This window comes from Crocuta crocuta, unplaced genomic scaffold (genome assembly GCF_008692635.1).
Source record: "Crocuta crocuta isolate KB4526 unplaced genomic scaffold, BGI_CrCroc_1.0 scaffold71, whole genome shotgun sequence".
NCBI classification, from domain to species: domain Eukaryota; kingdom Metazoa; phylum Chordata; class Mammalia; order Carnivora; family Hyaenidae; genus Crocuta; species Crocuta crocuta.
The window spans coordinates 1,354,978-1,370,286 of NW_027527548.1; the positions used below are offsets into that span (position 1 = coordinate 1,354,978).

The 15,309-nt window shown below is 54.3% G+C and overlaps 1 protein-coding gene across 1 annotated transcript; it reads right to left on the reverse strand.

Annotated features, from left to right (window-relative positions):
- Positions 1–141: 141 nt before the first annotated feature.
- SLC2A10 (solute carrier family 2 member 10) lies at positions 142–9,421 on the reverse strand. The gene is made up of 5 exons (XM_077766580.1): positions 9,418–9,421; positions 7,450–8,706; positions 6,975–7,097; positions 4,618–4,753; positions 142–2,518 (listed from the first exon to the last, which is right to left on the reverse strand). The coding sequence occupies exons 1-5, from the start codon at positions 9,419–9,421 to the stop codon at positions 2,440–2,442; spliced, it is 1,599 nt and encodes a 532-aa protein (XP_077622706.1). The 3' UTR covers positions 142–2,439.
- Between the last annotated feature and the right edge of the window lie 5,888 nt (positions 9,422–15,309).

Genomic DNA, 15,309 nt, shown 5'->3' on the forward strand with positions numbered 1-15,309 from the left:
TCTGAAACGTTTAACGACTGCTCTCCAGGAAAACAAGTGTGTGTGTGTGTGTGTGTGTGTGTGTGTGTGTATGTGTGTGTACAGATTTTACTGGGCGAAAGGATGGGTTTGTTGCACCGAAGTCGCAAATAATAAAAACACTTGGTTGTAAAGATCCTTTATTACAAATTCCACGTAGCCAACTCCTTCCCACAGACGGATGCCACAGATTGTTTGCCAAATTCTCGTCTCCAAAGCCAACTACTGCTGCAATTTAGCCCCGAACTGACAACATCGCACTAATAAGCGCCCGGGGACAAAGGGGCCCCCACGTCCCCGAAGAACGAGTGTAGTTTCGGCATGAAATGCTGGTTGAAATTTTTGTCTATGTTCGTAAGACGACAGTGAAAACGCGGGTCCGAGCGCCTTCATCAGCGGCACCAGCCCCGGTCTGCCGCGTGCGGGGCTCGAACACTGGAAGAAGGGCCCCTCGGCTCAGCGCCTCTCACGCGTCGGCCGCAGACACGGCAGGCACGCCTGCAAAGTGCGTTCCTCGCGTTTCCCCCATCGCGTTCGTAAGGCTGGGACATCAAGGGGGCAGGCGGTCAAGCCCCGCCCCGCGGCGCCCCCCCAACCTGCCGGCGACAAGACACCCCGCGTGCGCGGTTTCACGTGACCACGTGGCGTCGGGTACGCGGAATCGGGAGGCGGCTGGGGTCGCCCGGAGTCTCTGCTAGTAAGATACGTAAGGAACCTCTAGAGCGGGGTGAGATGTAGCAAGACAAGGAAGTGACGGGTTTTTAGTATTTACTTTGGTTTTTAATAGAATTTATCGAATTTAATAGCATTTAATAGAATTTATCGAAGTCTGAGCTTAAATAATTTCTCTAAATGGCCATGTTTAACAACCGGCTGGCAAAAGTCCTGAAAGCGTAGGGCTCTCACAAGCTAGGATGAGGGGGATCCTGCACAGCACTAGGTACGAGGGAAGCATCTAGAACGAGAGGCCAGAGTCCTGTGGGTGTGGAGCAGGCACAGGTGACCAGGGTCGTCCCGTATCAGCGCCCTGGGTCTGCTTCAGCTCTTCATTTTCCTCACATCCAGGAACCCATCTTTCAATTATTTAATTTATTATTTTTGAGAGAGGCAGCGAGCATGCGTGTGAGCGGAGAAGGGGCAGAGAGAGAGGGGACAGAGGGTCCAAAGTGGGCTCTTTGCTGACAGCAGAGGGCTTGACGTGGGGCTCGAACTCACGAACCGTGAGATCATGACCTGAGCTAAAGCCCAAGCCCCACAGTTAACCAACAAAGCCACCCAGATGCCCCAGAACCCACTCTTGCCAGGCCCTTCCTCTGGTGACCTCTGGACTGAGCTTCTAGCTTCATATCTGACTCACCCCCTCGGGGACTGACCCCAAACAGTGCCTCAAAGTGGGTAAAATGAGGGTGAGCAGAACCCCCCCCCCCAGGCCCTGACTAGCTGGATGGGACCAGCTGAAGACCCTCCTGCAGTCAGACAGAGGTTAAATACACCCCCAGGGGCCCAATCATCCCCATTTAGTAGATGTGAAAACTGAGGCTAAAGGGAGTTGTTACCCAAGGTCAACAGCCGCCAAGAGACAGAGGCAACACCAGCGTTCAGGCTTGTCAGCCCCCAAACCCATCTCCTTCCTGTAGAGTGTCCGGCACCATCCTAGAAACTGCTCGCAGGGCTTGCTTCACACACCGCGGCAGCTCTTGGATTTTAGTGCATACGATTCCAGAATTATAATTAAAACTTACATCCCCTAAAGAGACGGCCAGCAACTTGAGAGCAGGGCTGTGTTGTATTCGCAGCATTTAGAACTCCAGCTCATGGGCATCAGGTGTGACCTTGAAGAACTCCTTGCTCCAGGTCTCCCATGGTACATATCGGGGAAACTGAGCCCCATGGCCATGTAGCAATGACACAGAGAAGCAGGACTAGAACCCAGGCCTCCTATCAAGCAGTCTGAGTTGCGGGTGAATGATAAAGGCAGGCTTCCCTCTCGCCAGAAAGGCCCAGCCAGACGGAAAAAGCGAGCTGAGCATATCGTATATCCTCTTCTGGATTTGGGGGTGATGCCAGAAGAGACTTCCTTCCAGGACTGGCTCCTTAGAGGCTCTTTGAGAAAGCCCCCTGAGCAATGGAGGCTCCATGGGATGTTGTCAATATAGGTCCTGCAGGGATGTGCAGAGACATCGGGGAAACTGAGGCAAGAAGGCAAATCTTCAGGGACCGTCAGAACCTGAGATCCGAAACAAAGACTTCTAGGTTCTCAAACTCTCTCCTCTTTCACCCGGGCCAGACAGAGCTCTTCTAAAGCAGGAGTGACTCTTACAGAACTACCTAGAACTTGTGAATCCAGGGGCCAGGCAAGCAGGAAGATGGAGACTGTCTGCTAAAGTCGTGGTTCCAGCACCTTCCAGGCAGATGGAGTCCTCAGGAGGCTGCAGAGACCTCGATGCGGGTATACGGGATACCAGCAGAGCTCTGCTGGTGGCCAAAGCTCAGGGTGAACCTGTCAGGCAGAGAGTGTGGGGAGGGGTCTCTGTCTCTCTCTGTCTCTGATGTCAGGGACTGAAGTGGTGACTACCAGACCCTGTGAAACCCCCACATTGACATGTCTCTTCCTGAGACATTTCAGGGCAGACCCAGCTTCCTCCCCCGCCCCTGCAATGTGACCTCAAGTTGCCGGCCTGTGCCCGCCTCCTCCCTCAGCTGCAGTTACGTCCTGCTTGACCCAAAGCTGCCTTCTCCTGCCTTTCTGCCTCCTTAGCTCCTCATCCCAGAGGAGGGGTCTGGAATCTTCTCCCAAGAAATCCCGTGCGGTAGAGATTCCATGGCTTCTACTATCTGTACCTCCCTTAAGCCTCGTACGAGTGGCCTTGATTCTTAGCTGGGGACGTGGCTCCCCAGATTCAAGCTCGTTTCTTTCTTTTTTTCTGTAATCTTTTTTTTTTTATGTTTGTTTATTTTTGAGAGAGAGAGAAAGAGAGCGCGAGCGGGGAGAGGCAGAGAGAGACACAGGATCCGAAGCGGGCTCTGCGCGGACGGTCGTGGGGCTGGAACTCACCAACCGTGAGCTCATGACCTGAGCCGAAGTCGGACACTCAACCAACAGAGGCCCCCAGGCGGCCCTAAAGCCCGTTTCTCAGCCTCCCCTGCAGGCGGGCGGAGCCAGGCTCTGTACACAAGATGCAGGTGGGGGCTCACCACCCAGGCTGGGTGGGAAAGGTGATCTCGAGAGATCGCAGAGCAGAGAGAGGAACCTGGGACCCTGGATGGCCTCTGGGGGCACGGCGGCCTCCCCAGCCCTGTTCCAAGCAGCCAAGTCTGTTTCCTAACCTATAGGGCGGGGCTGCTGAGGGCTCATCCAGCAAACGGGGGGTGCTCGGTCGGCAGAGAACATCAGGGCTAGAGTGGAGCAGGTGGGAAGCTTTTACACTGGACTAGGTTTGCGTCCCTTCCGGGAACCAGGTCGGGTGGCACCTGGCAGGCCAGGCAGCTGTAGGAGGCAAATTCTAACTCAATTTAGAATGACTTATATTTTTTAATCATTTAGGGCTTCCCAGGAATAGAATGGCCAGTCAGATGTTGGGGACTCCCTTTACTACAAGGAGTAGACAGGGGCATTCGCCAAGGATATGTAGGATGATAGTGTTTTCCAGTCCCTTCTGATGCCCCTGTTCCTCGCTTCCCTTATTTGAATGGCCCAAGGCCCCATGATGCTAGGATTCTCAACTCCTCTCTATGATCTAAAGACCTTAGGTGATCAAGCTCCTATAGAACTGGGATGATGTCATCTTCCACCCATCCTGCCTCCTCCCGCCCACTGTTCCAGCCACCCTGGTTTCCTTGTGCGCTTCCAGATACACTCCCAACCTCAGGGCCTTTGCACTTGCTGTTCTCTCTACCCAGAATGCTCCCCCCCTCATCTTTACATGGCTGTGTCCTTCCCACCAACTGAAATTACACCTGCTCAGAGAGGCCTCCCCTCTCCGACCACCCGCTCTACTTTGGCCACAACGCCTTGCCCCTCTGTCCCCCTCTCTGCCAGTCAGGCCTTCTCAACAGATTTCACTCTGTTTCATATTCTTCCAGCCACATACCACTAACCAAAACGCTCTTGTCGATGCATTGATTGGCTTGCTGATTTTCTGTCCCCTCTTCTCCACTCGAACAGACCTAGGACCTTTCCCATTTTACTCTCGGCCACTTGTGTCTGTTTCTGAAGGCCCAGACACTGCCTGGCACATAGTAGGGGCTTAATAAACATCCACTGAATGAGCCCACAGTCCTTTGTGTGTGACTTTAAAAGCCACAGTTATAAAATTTTTCTCTGCGTTTCTATGAGTCTAAGATTCTGGGGCATTAGGACTCTACTATTCTAACCTCATGTGATTCCATAATGGCATGGTTTTAAAACTCCCTTGAGCCGGGCCTTAAAGTCAGATGAAATTCTGCTGTAGAAAGAGACCAACTGACAGCATCCAGGCATTTAGAGTGTCAAGAAGAGGAGAAAAACTCTCCTGCAAAGGGAGAGTGTGACGACTGGATCCTGAACAGACTTGCTCCGAGTCTGATGTGACTCTTTCCCGAGGCCCAGGCCCCTCTTACCGTCTCCTCTGGAACTGCTGGTCTATCTCTGCCAGTGACTGGCCTTTCGTTTCGGGGACAAATAAATAGATGAAGGCCAGGCCGAGGATGGCGGCCAGCCCGTAAAGCAGGAAGGTCCAGGACAAGCCGATGGTGCCTGGGAACAAGAGAGCGGGAGCGTGGGCAGGGGCCCGGCCCGGCCCGGCCCGTCCACCCGAAGCGAATTTTCCAGATGTTTGATTTTTGTTTATCTGACACAGGCTGTCAGACCAACCCCTCAAGGTGGGAGTAGGCCCGGTTATCTCAGAGGCGGGGGCCCCGGTCCACAAACACAGAGAGGGCATCTTGTGTGTTCCGGAAGGCCCACCCACCCACAGGTAAAACGCAGAGCCCAGCACCCACCCCCCAAATGCTCAGAAATTCCACAAACCGGTTATTGGGAGAATGAATTGAGCATCTAGGGAATGGAGTCTCGGCTCATGTGACCTGTGTCTGATTCCCAGACTGCCCCCCTGCCCCAGCCTCTTCCGAGCCTCACCCAGGCCTCCAGGGAGGGCCAGGGTCTCAGGGCCAGCAGCCGGGACCCCCGAGGTGACCCTTGTTCCTTTGAAGTGTGTCAGCCCAAGCCGGGGAAAGGAGACCATGAGGGAAGGGCCGTGTGGAGACAGAAACACAAATTATATTCCAAAACCATTGCCGTCCTCACCTCAGAGGCCATGACCTCTGGGCAACCTCCCCGAACAGCTTGGCCTCCACTTAATCGTCATCCGAGCAGCGAGAGAGCCAGCCTGGGAGTCAGGAGGGCTCGGCGCCCTCCCTACCTGCTGGCCTCGGGAAGGACGCATTGCCCCATATGTGAAATGGGGATGGTGAGAATATGATACAATTTCGATAACTCCCTCCCTCCTCTCCCCTCCTCTCTTCCTCCTTCCCTCCCTTCCCTTTCTGTCTCTCCCTTTCTCTCTCATTTATTCCACAGAAAGGGGATGCTTGAAGGCTGAGGCAGTAGTTAGCAGCCTGGCTTCCCTAAGACCGGGGCTGGGGGGCAGGCACAGCGGTGGATTCTTCTACCAGCCTCTCCCACAGGCCCCAGGGTGGCTGTGCCTTTGAGGAGGAAATGCTTGGTGGCAGAAAACAGGAAAATAACTGAGCCCTAAGAACTGTGCCTCGGGGCTCACGGTGATGGAGTCCTTTCCACTTTGGCCCTGGTGACCAGTGGCCTTGGGCCAGGAGCACCTCAGCAACTCAGAGTTCCCTTCTGGATGTTCTGGGCCCAGAACATTCTCCCCACCCCCCATTGGCTCAGACTGGGTTTGAAGGCCAGGTAGGAAGAGATAGTGTCACTCAAACTAGCGGAAGAGCTTCCTGCTGGACGGTGGGCACGAGCCTGTTTGAGCACAACTCCTATACCCGCGGGTCTCAGACGCATTCCCACTAGTGTGGGTGTAGACTGACACCTTTTATTGGGCCTGGAGAACTTTACATTCTGCACTAAGCTTGATTTAAAGAATAGTTCTGTTGCTACAAGTAGGAAACGTTTTTTAAGAAACTCCCCTGCTTTAACGTTAAGGGCCTTTGGGCTACAGTGAAGGAAATGGACTTGCTGTGGGGGGTATCGGAGTCCCACACTCAGACTCCTCCATCTCCCCGCCNCCAGACTTAGGACTGGCTGCTTCAGCTCTTCCCTCCCTCAGCCCCAACTCCCACCTGTCAATCAAGCCGGCCTACTCATTGATGGGACCTGGAATGGGGCAGAAGCTTCCAAGGTCATGTCTCCTCTTGTCTTTGTCTGCCAGCCTCTCCTCCCCCCCGTGGCTAATACCTGATACTAGCACCCTGATACCTAGCATCCTTTGAGGAACCTTCCTCCACCCAACCTCTGTCCAGGCGGTTGGGTGAACTGGTGCCCCACCCACCCCGGCTGCAGTGGGAGGTATACACCCCTGGCCTGGGCATCAGAATCTTGCAGCTGTCCAGGCGGGGATGGGTACGCCACCTTGCTGAGCCAGCAGGAGCCCATCCCACGACCTGGGCAAGAACACCGGGAAAGAATCACTCTCTTTTGGTTGGGGGTGCCCAGCTGCGCCACTTGCAGGTGGCCGCCTCTGCCACCAAGAGGCGGGGCTGCCTGAGAAGCTCTGGGCCAGCAGAGCAGAAAGAGGGGGAGAGCTGGTGACAGCCTGGTGGCTGTCAGGGGTGGGTCAGGGGTGCCTGAAGCCTGCCACCCTCTTCTCTGTGATTTAAGACAAAAATCCTCCCTTTGGTTCATAAGCTGGTTTGCACTGGTTTTCCTGACACTTGGGCCCCGACAGATACGGAAGCCCCGGCTTCCCGGATCTAGAAGGAACAGGACCTCGGAGTTAGGTCACAGGACTCACCGATGAGGTCGAGGAAGGAGAGGCTGACGAGGAGGTTGCTGGCCCAGTTGAAGCTGTTGCAGAAGGCGAAGGCTCTGCCTCGGATCTCCACTGGGTAGATCTCACTGAGGACGAGCCAGGTCACTGGGACAGGAGAGCGGGGTGGCGGGGCGGCAGCGGCGGGGACAGAGCCCCGCACCACGGCCGGCGGGCAGCCCCCCAACAACAGAGTGTCAGGCCACGGCGCCCCCTCCTCNTGAGTCCTGATTTTTAAATAATTTGGGGGCCTTTGTAAAAAAACAAAACAAAACAAAACAAAACTGCGAGCAGAAAATCAGGCCCCGTCCTCGGAAGGAGGGCCTGCAAGGAGGCAAGGCCAGCGGACACTTCCCTGGCCTCAGCGCTCAAGCCACCTCTGGCGTCCCTCCGAGACCCTGACGGACACGGTCCCCAACCTTTCCGCTGCAGAGTCACCTGCAAGAGAACCGTCCCCTACCTGGTCCAAATCCAAAGGAGAAGCCAGTCACAAAGACCATCATACAGGCGAGCGCGGCCCAGCGCAGCAGGCCTCGCCCTGGGGCAGAAGGGGGTGTCGGGGAGGCAGGGCTCAGGGCGGGCAGGGCAGGGGCCGGGGGGTCCCCAGCTCGGGCATGAGGCTGGATCGTCTCAACGGTCCATGAGACTGGCCTCCCCGGGCTCTCACTGGCCGTGGGCAGCGGAGGCGGAGTCCCTGGCCTTGGCAGCCCTGAGTCCCCAGCGAGGCGGGTGGCGTTGGGCCCTGCCAGGCAGCGTGGGCCGGGGGCTGGGGGCGTTGCAAAGCTGACCAAGCCTANGGCCATGAGGCCGCAGCCTGCCAGCAGCAGGGCCCGGCGGCCCACCCGCTCCACCAGCCCCATGGCAGTCAGGGTGGCCAGCACCTTCACAGCGCCGAGTCCCACAGAGGCCAGCACAGCCGAGGAGCCTCCACAGAAGCCCACCGCCCGGAAGATGGTGGAGGCGTAGCTCAGCACATTGGGCTGCCCCGTTAGCTGCTGGAAAAGCACCAGCCCCAGCCCCACCGCCGTCCGGGCCCGCATGTTGCCCCGCGCCCTGAAGAGGTCCAGAAGGGAGTATCCGGGCCTCCCCAGGCCTGGCTTGGCGGCCTCTCCTCCCTGGAGGGGAATGAGGTCCTTGAGCGCTGTGGTGTCGTTAGCAGCCGCCGGGAGCCAGAGGAGGCCGACGGACTGCAGGAGGGCAGGGGCGGCCGCCCAGCCGAACATGTGCCTCCACCCCCGGGGGGCGCCAGCCAGGGCGTAGTTGAGCGCATAGGAGAGCAGGATGCCCACGGTGATGCCTGCCTCGTACAGGGACACCAGCACTCCCCGCTGCCGCGGCCCCGCCAGCTCGGACACATAAATGCAGCAGGCCATGGAGGACAGGGAGATGGCGAATCCAGCCGCCACGCGCCCCAGGACCAGCCAGGCCAGCGAGCGAGCCAGGCCCAGGCACAGGCTGCCGGCCAAGAGCACCACGTTGCTCCCAAGGATGGCTTCCTTCCTGCCATAGCGATCGATGAGGATGCCGCCCAGCAGGGAGGCGAGGAGAGCCCCCAGGAGCAGGCTGCCCACCACCAGCTCCTGCTCCGAGCACGACAGCCCGAGGTCGAGCTGCAGTGGCAGCAGGGTGCCTGATACGACCGCCAGTTCATAGCCGAAGGTCAGGCCGCCCAGCGAGGACACAGAGGCGCACAGGGGCACGAGCAGGTGGGGACGGCCTGGAAAACAAAAGTGACAGGAGCAGAACTCAGGAAGGCTCCGTGCCGGAGCAGCCATCCACCCAGCTTTCATAAGCTCCGTCTGCCATCCTCTCCACCTGTCCATCCAGCCGCTCTGTCACTCACCTGTGCATCCATCCACCTGTCCATTCAGTTATTAATCCATCCATCCTTCACCCATTCATCCACTCCTTCCTTCACCCACCCACCCCTCCATCCATCTACCGTCATTCTCCTATCTATCCATTTGCTGTTCCATCTATCCATCCTCCAATTCATTCATCTGTCCATCCTTCATCCATCCATCCACTCTTCCTTCATCTTTCCCTCCATCCCTCCACTCATCCATCTATCCACTCATCCATCTACTCACATATGCATTTATGTATCCATCCATCCATCATCCATCCATCCAGCATGCATCCATCCACTTCATTCTTCATCTCTCCTTCACCCCTCCATCATCTGCCCATCTGTCTACTTCATCTGTTCACCCATCTATTTATTAATCAATCTATTCATCCATCCTTCATCATCTACTCCTCCATCCATCCATTTGCTCCCTCTACCACATATTCATCCATCCATTTGTCCATTCATATATCCCTTAATTCACCGTCCATGTATTTACTGATGCATTTATCCACAAATACAGCCATGCATCCATCCATCTTTGTAGTCCATCCCTTCTGTACCCATTCACACCCTTACCCATGCATCCACGCATCCAGCCAGCCAGCCATTCAAAAATGTATTTGGCATCTACCACATGCCACAGTGTTCTGGGGCTGGCAGTACAATGGTCTTGTCAAGCACCTGACATTCTAGTAGTATTCTTCTAGTAAAGAAAGGAAGATGTCACATGTATAGTTATATACATGTGATAGATGGTGCTCAGAAAGGTGCATAAGGAAAAGCAGGGAAAGTAGGTTGAATGTGATGGAAGAATTTGGTTTTAAATAGGCAGTTGGTTAAGGCTTCTCTGAAGAGGGAAGATTTGAGCAGAGATCTGAATTAAGTGAGGGTGAAAGCCACGTAAAATCTGGGAGAAGAACATTCTACAGTGGGAACAGCAAAAACAAAGACACCGAGGCAAGGCAGTTTTTGGTATGTTTAAACTATAACCATTAATACTAATAGCTGGTGCTTATATGGCACTAAGTGTGTTTTAAGAACGTTACGTGCACTACTCATTTAATTCTTACCGCAATCCTATAACATATTGTTACTATCATCACCCTCCAAGGCTCAGTGAGGTTAAGAAACTTTCTCATGGTCACACAGCAAGTGGTGGCAGTTGCAGTCAGAGAGGGCAGGCTTTTAATCACTGTGCTATCAGCAGAGAGAGAGGGAGACACAGAATCTGAAGCAGGCTCCAGGCTCTGAGCTAACTGTCAACACAGAGCCCGATCCGGGGCTCAAACCCATGAACTGAGATCATGACCTGAGCCGAAGTCGAACATTCAACTGACTGAACCACCAAGGTGCTCCAAGGAACCGCATTTTTAATTTTATCTGATTTTAATTAATTTAAATGTAAAAATTTATGGCTAGCAGCCACCATATTGGCCGTGCAGTTACAGGTTACTCTTAATTCTTTAAAAAGATTTTTTTAAATGTTTATTTATTTTTGAAAGAGAGAGAAAGAGAGTGCAAACAGGGGAGGGGCAGAGAGAGAGGGAAACACAGAATCTGAAGCAGGCTCAGGCTCCAAGCTGTCAGCACAGAGCCCAAAATGGGGCTCAAATTCACAAACCGTAAGATCATGGCCTGATTTGAAGTCAGATGCTTACCGACTGAGCCAGTCAGGTGCCCCAGTTACTCTTAATTCTTAATTCACATACTTACACTTAGATATTTCTAGATGCATCTAGACTATTCCAGCAGCATCCATCTCACCCACGCCCACCCTGGACCTGACTAGAACACTGACAATACAACAGCCAGATTCGCTGAGTGTTTTCTCTGGACCAGGCACTGCTTTGAGCACTTTCAGGGCAATAACACATTTGACTCAATATAACTTCACGTGGTGGGCTTTTAGATGATTTATGAATGAATAAACTGATCACCAGAGGTGAGGTGACTTGTCTCAGGTCCAAAGTGGCTGAGCCTGGATTCAAAGCCAGGCAGGCGGTCTGACTCCACACTCCGCACCCTTAATTACTCCATTACAAAACGTTGGTAGATGATGATTTTTCTCTCTTTTCTCCTACGTCTACCTCTCCCCATCTCTGTTAGGCAATTTTTGTGCAGGGGGAGGAGTTTCATAGGTGAAAGGCTCATCCCTCATTTCTGTTCCCCCTTCTCCCTCACACCCCGCCCCCTGGGAGATAACCCCTACCTCTCCCTGCCTGGCCCTGCGTTTCCTGCTCATGACCGTCCACAGACCCCCTAGCAAGATTATGCTACCCAGGTCCCACCCCGTCTTCACCTCCTTTTGCCCCATCTCCCTCGGTTCCTGGAGTTTACTGGCGGGAGGGAAGGTTCTAGGCCATGTGAAGCAATCAAGTGAAAACAGAATTTATTTGCCATTTCCTCACTTCCTCTTGAGTTGAAAGGGAACCCAGCCAAGGGACTCAGAGGCAAAGTTGACTGTCTACAGCTTCCGCTGGAAAAGGCATCAGGGCGGATTGGGGTCACGGTGATAAGAGCAGAACAGCAACAAAATAGCGATACTGACAGGTGTCATTGACCGAACATCTCCCCTGTGCAAAGACTTCAGCGCCTTCTCTTAACTCATCTTCATAACCGCCCTGGGTGGTGCAGGTGCAATCGTCCCCACTTTACAGATGGGCAAATAAGGCTCGGACTCTTCTCACAGCTGGGAAGCCACGGGATCAGGCCTCAGACACTCATCCATCCGACTCCCAAACCCATATACTTAACAGCTCTGCTGAACCGACTTCGAGCAAGAAGGACAGTCAAAGGGAGGTGGGGGGTGAGGAAGAGCAGGGGTGCAGGGTCGGGGGGGTGCAATACAGATGCATTAGCTCTCAGGGAAACCCAAGTCACAGGCATAGTGAAACAAGAGCGCCCGAGGGAGCCACGAAGGAGAGGCCCCAAGGAGTCAGGGCCTTGGAAAGACTAAGGAAGCACATTCCCTCCGTAGGGGCTCCCATTGCCTGCTTCGTCACTCCTTAGCAGGTCATCACAGGCCCTACCTGAGCTGGCGGCCCCGCCCCCCTCCCCAGACACTTTCCCTCCCGGCTCTGTCCCCGGCTTCCCACCGGCCTCCCACCAGCCCTGCACAAAGGGTTCCCAGCACACACCACCCAGTTTCACGCCCGCCCTCCCCCTCCTCTGCTGGGGCTCTGCCCTTCCCTGCCCTTTGTCTCTCAGGCTCCTGGTTGGGGCAGAAATGACCACCCCCACCCTCACTGCCTAGTCCAGGGCGGTGGCCGTGACCTTGATCTGACCAACCAGCAAGTTCCCAGGCCCTGGGCAGTGATGAAAGACACTTGGCTGGATCTGGGCCAGTGTATTTGCTTACTGAGGGTGTTAATCTGGTAGTTTACCTGCCTGGAGCAGCTGGGGGCCATCTTCCCACTTGGTGGGTCCCGAGCCTGAGGCCACGGAGTTTTTATTTTTCTCTTCCTTTTCTTTCTCTTTTTCTTTCTTTCTCTTTCTTTCTTCCTTCCTTTCTTTCTTTCTTTCTTTCTTTCTTTCTTTCTTTCTTTCTATCTTTCTTTTTCTTTCTTCCTTTCTTTCTCTTTTTCTTTCTTTCTTTCTTTCTTTCTTTCTTCCTTCCTTCCTTCCTTCCTTCCTTCCTTCCTTCCTTCCTTCCTTTCTTTCTCTCTCTCTCTCTCTTTCTTTCTTCTTTTGCTTAAGCTAGTTCAAGGGAGGCCCTGGCTAATTCCTATACCTCTTCCTCAACTTTCTAAGCCATGTTTTTCACTCCCAACCAACTCTGTGTTCCCCCTTCCTTTGCTTACACCCTCTCGAGGTTGTTGGTGGGTCTTCCTTTATTAAACTGGGAAGGGCAGGGACAGAGACTTCCTGTCTGTGCCTCCTGAGCCCCAGCCCCACGCTGCCAGCCAAGAGGGGCTCCGTAGGATTTCTGCCGAGTGAACCAGTGACGAAGCTGGGGACTAGGGAGATGCCATGTGGTGGGGCTGTGTCACATACGTGTGAGCCTAGGAGAACACTCTGTGACAGCCGCAGGGGTCCTGTGAAAGCCTCAGCCATTCTGCTCAGAGCCCTCAAGGCTCCCACCCTATTCTGAAAAGAGCCCAAGTTCTGATGGTGGCCTTCAAGGCCCTGTATGATCCGCCCACTCTCTTGGCTCCATGCCAGCTTCCTTGTTCCTCCTCCTCATTCCTGTGTGACTCACCGCAAGGCCTTCTACCAGCTGTCACTCTGCTGGGTGAGCGCTCCCCCTCCATCCCTTCCCTCTTTCCCTCTGGTCTTTGCTCAAACACCACCTTCTCATGAGGCCTTCCCTGGGCCTCTGCTTAAAACTGCAACCTCCCCATTGCATCCAGCACTTTTTTTTTATGCTTATTTATTTTTGAGAGACAGAGAGACAGAGTATGAGCAGGGGAGGGGCAGAGAGAGAGGGAGACACAGAATTCGAAGCAGGGTCCAGGCTCTGAGCTGTCAGCACAGAGCCCGATGCGGGGCTTGAACCCACGAGCCGTGAAATCACGACCTAAGCCGAAGTCAGACACTCAACCGACTGAGCCATCCAGGCGCCCCTCACATCTAGCACTTCTAATGTCCTTCCCTGTTAATTTTTCTCCCTGGTACTTCTCACCCTCTGAAAGAACTATATATTGTACATATTTATTGTTCTTCCCCAACCAGAATATTGGCCCCAAAGGAACAGGAATTGTTTGTTTGTCCTTAGCTGCTGATGCCGAGGACAGTTCCCGGCATTCAGCAAATCTTGTTGAATAAATAGATGATCGAATGAAGGAATTCTGGGGCGCTTAGGGAACCCAGAGAGAAAGGATCTTGGCTCTCGGGTATTTGGAGAGGTCTAGGGCCCGGAAAGGGCCACACTCCACAGAAAGTAGAGTCGACTCTGGCCCCCAAGTCAGAGCCCAGCCTGGGTTTGGGAACTGCTCTCCCTGCTATGAATGATCTCTCTAAATATAGGCTGTCTATGAGGCTGTCCCACACGGGAGGAAACCCCTTCATCCCCGAGGCCCCTCCCTGTGGAGGACCGGGCTTCCCAGGGAGAGAAGCAGGGAGCAGCGGAAGGCGAACGAAGTCAGGTGTGGGGGGGTGCCTGTATCACCCGCTGCAGGTCCCAGGGAGCCTCGGGTGGGTGACACGGAAACAGCATCTCAGCCAGAAGTCACAATGCACAGGGTCCCTCTCATATCTGCCCTGGCTTTCCGGGAAGCTCCAGGGAGAAAGCAGAGCAAACTTGAACTATGCAAATACCCTCACCTGGGAGGCGGGCCTCCGAATGTCCCAGCACAGCTAATAAATACATAAGGCACACTCAACCACAGCCCGCCGGAGAGCCACTTCTGGAAGCTCTGTGTGTATCCGCTGACTTAATCCCTACGGCAAGCCTATGTGAGCCCTGCTGTTGTTCCCATTTTACAGATGAAGCAACCGAGGCACAGAGAGGGGAAGACATTTTGCCCAAGGTGGCAGTTTTGTAAGTGACAGCGCAGAGGATCACCTTGGCCAGTCTTGACTCCAGAGTCCCAACACTGAGTGTGATGAAAAAGAAAAGCTCACACTGAGTGGCCATTCACCATGTGCAGGTGGGGAGCTGAGCACTTTTTGTTCATTCGCTCGTCATTCTCGCGGCTGCCTTGTGATTCGCATCTGGTGCGTGGGTCGTTTCATAGATGAGGAAGCCGGGGGGCAGGGAGGTGGACGAGGTGATGGACCCAGAAGTTGGGGAAGGGGGGCTGGAACCCAGGTCTATACACAGGACCTAACCCCTGAGAAAGCGAGCCAAGGAAAGCAGCCCCAGGACCTCTGGGGAGGACGGAGCCTGGTGCCAGCTAGTTTGTACCTCCCTCCTCCCCACTCCCACTCGGCCCCAGTTCTGTCCTTAGGAGAGGCTTAGTCAACAGCTGTTGGACTCACTTAGGAGGCAGCAAAGGGATAGGAGGGCCGGGTGCAAGGGACCAGGGTCAAGCTGAGTGTTCTTGGGAGGACCTCTCTGGGCCTAGGCTTCCCTCAGGCTCTGGGGCAGTGTGCCTTGACGGTTAAGCACACGGACTCTGGAGTCAGAGCTGGAATTGGTGACCAGTTGTGCCATAGCTCTGCATGAGAGGCTGGGTGGTACAGTGGTTCGGGATGCAGACCGGAGCCCAAGTGTTGGGGTTCCATCCCAGCTTTTCTACTCCACAGCTGTGTGACCTTGGGCAGCTCACTTCACCTCTCTGAGCTTCCCTATCTACAAATCTGGATAATAGTCCTATCTGCCTTGCACGTGCCTGGCTTATAGCCACTGTTACCTACTAGGATTCTTCATAGAATGATCCAGCGTGAGTTTTTAAAACACAATTCGGGTCGCGTTCCACCCCAGCTTAAAACCCTTCTCCAACTTCCCTTGTCATTTGGAATAAAATCCAAACTTCTTCACCCTACAAAGTCCTACACAGTCTAACCCCTGCCTAACTCTGAACTGAC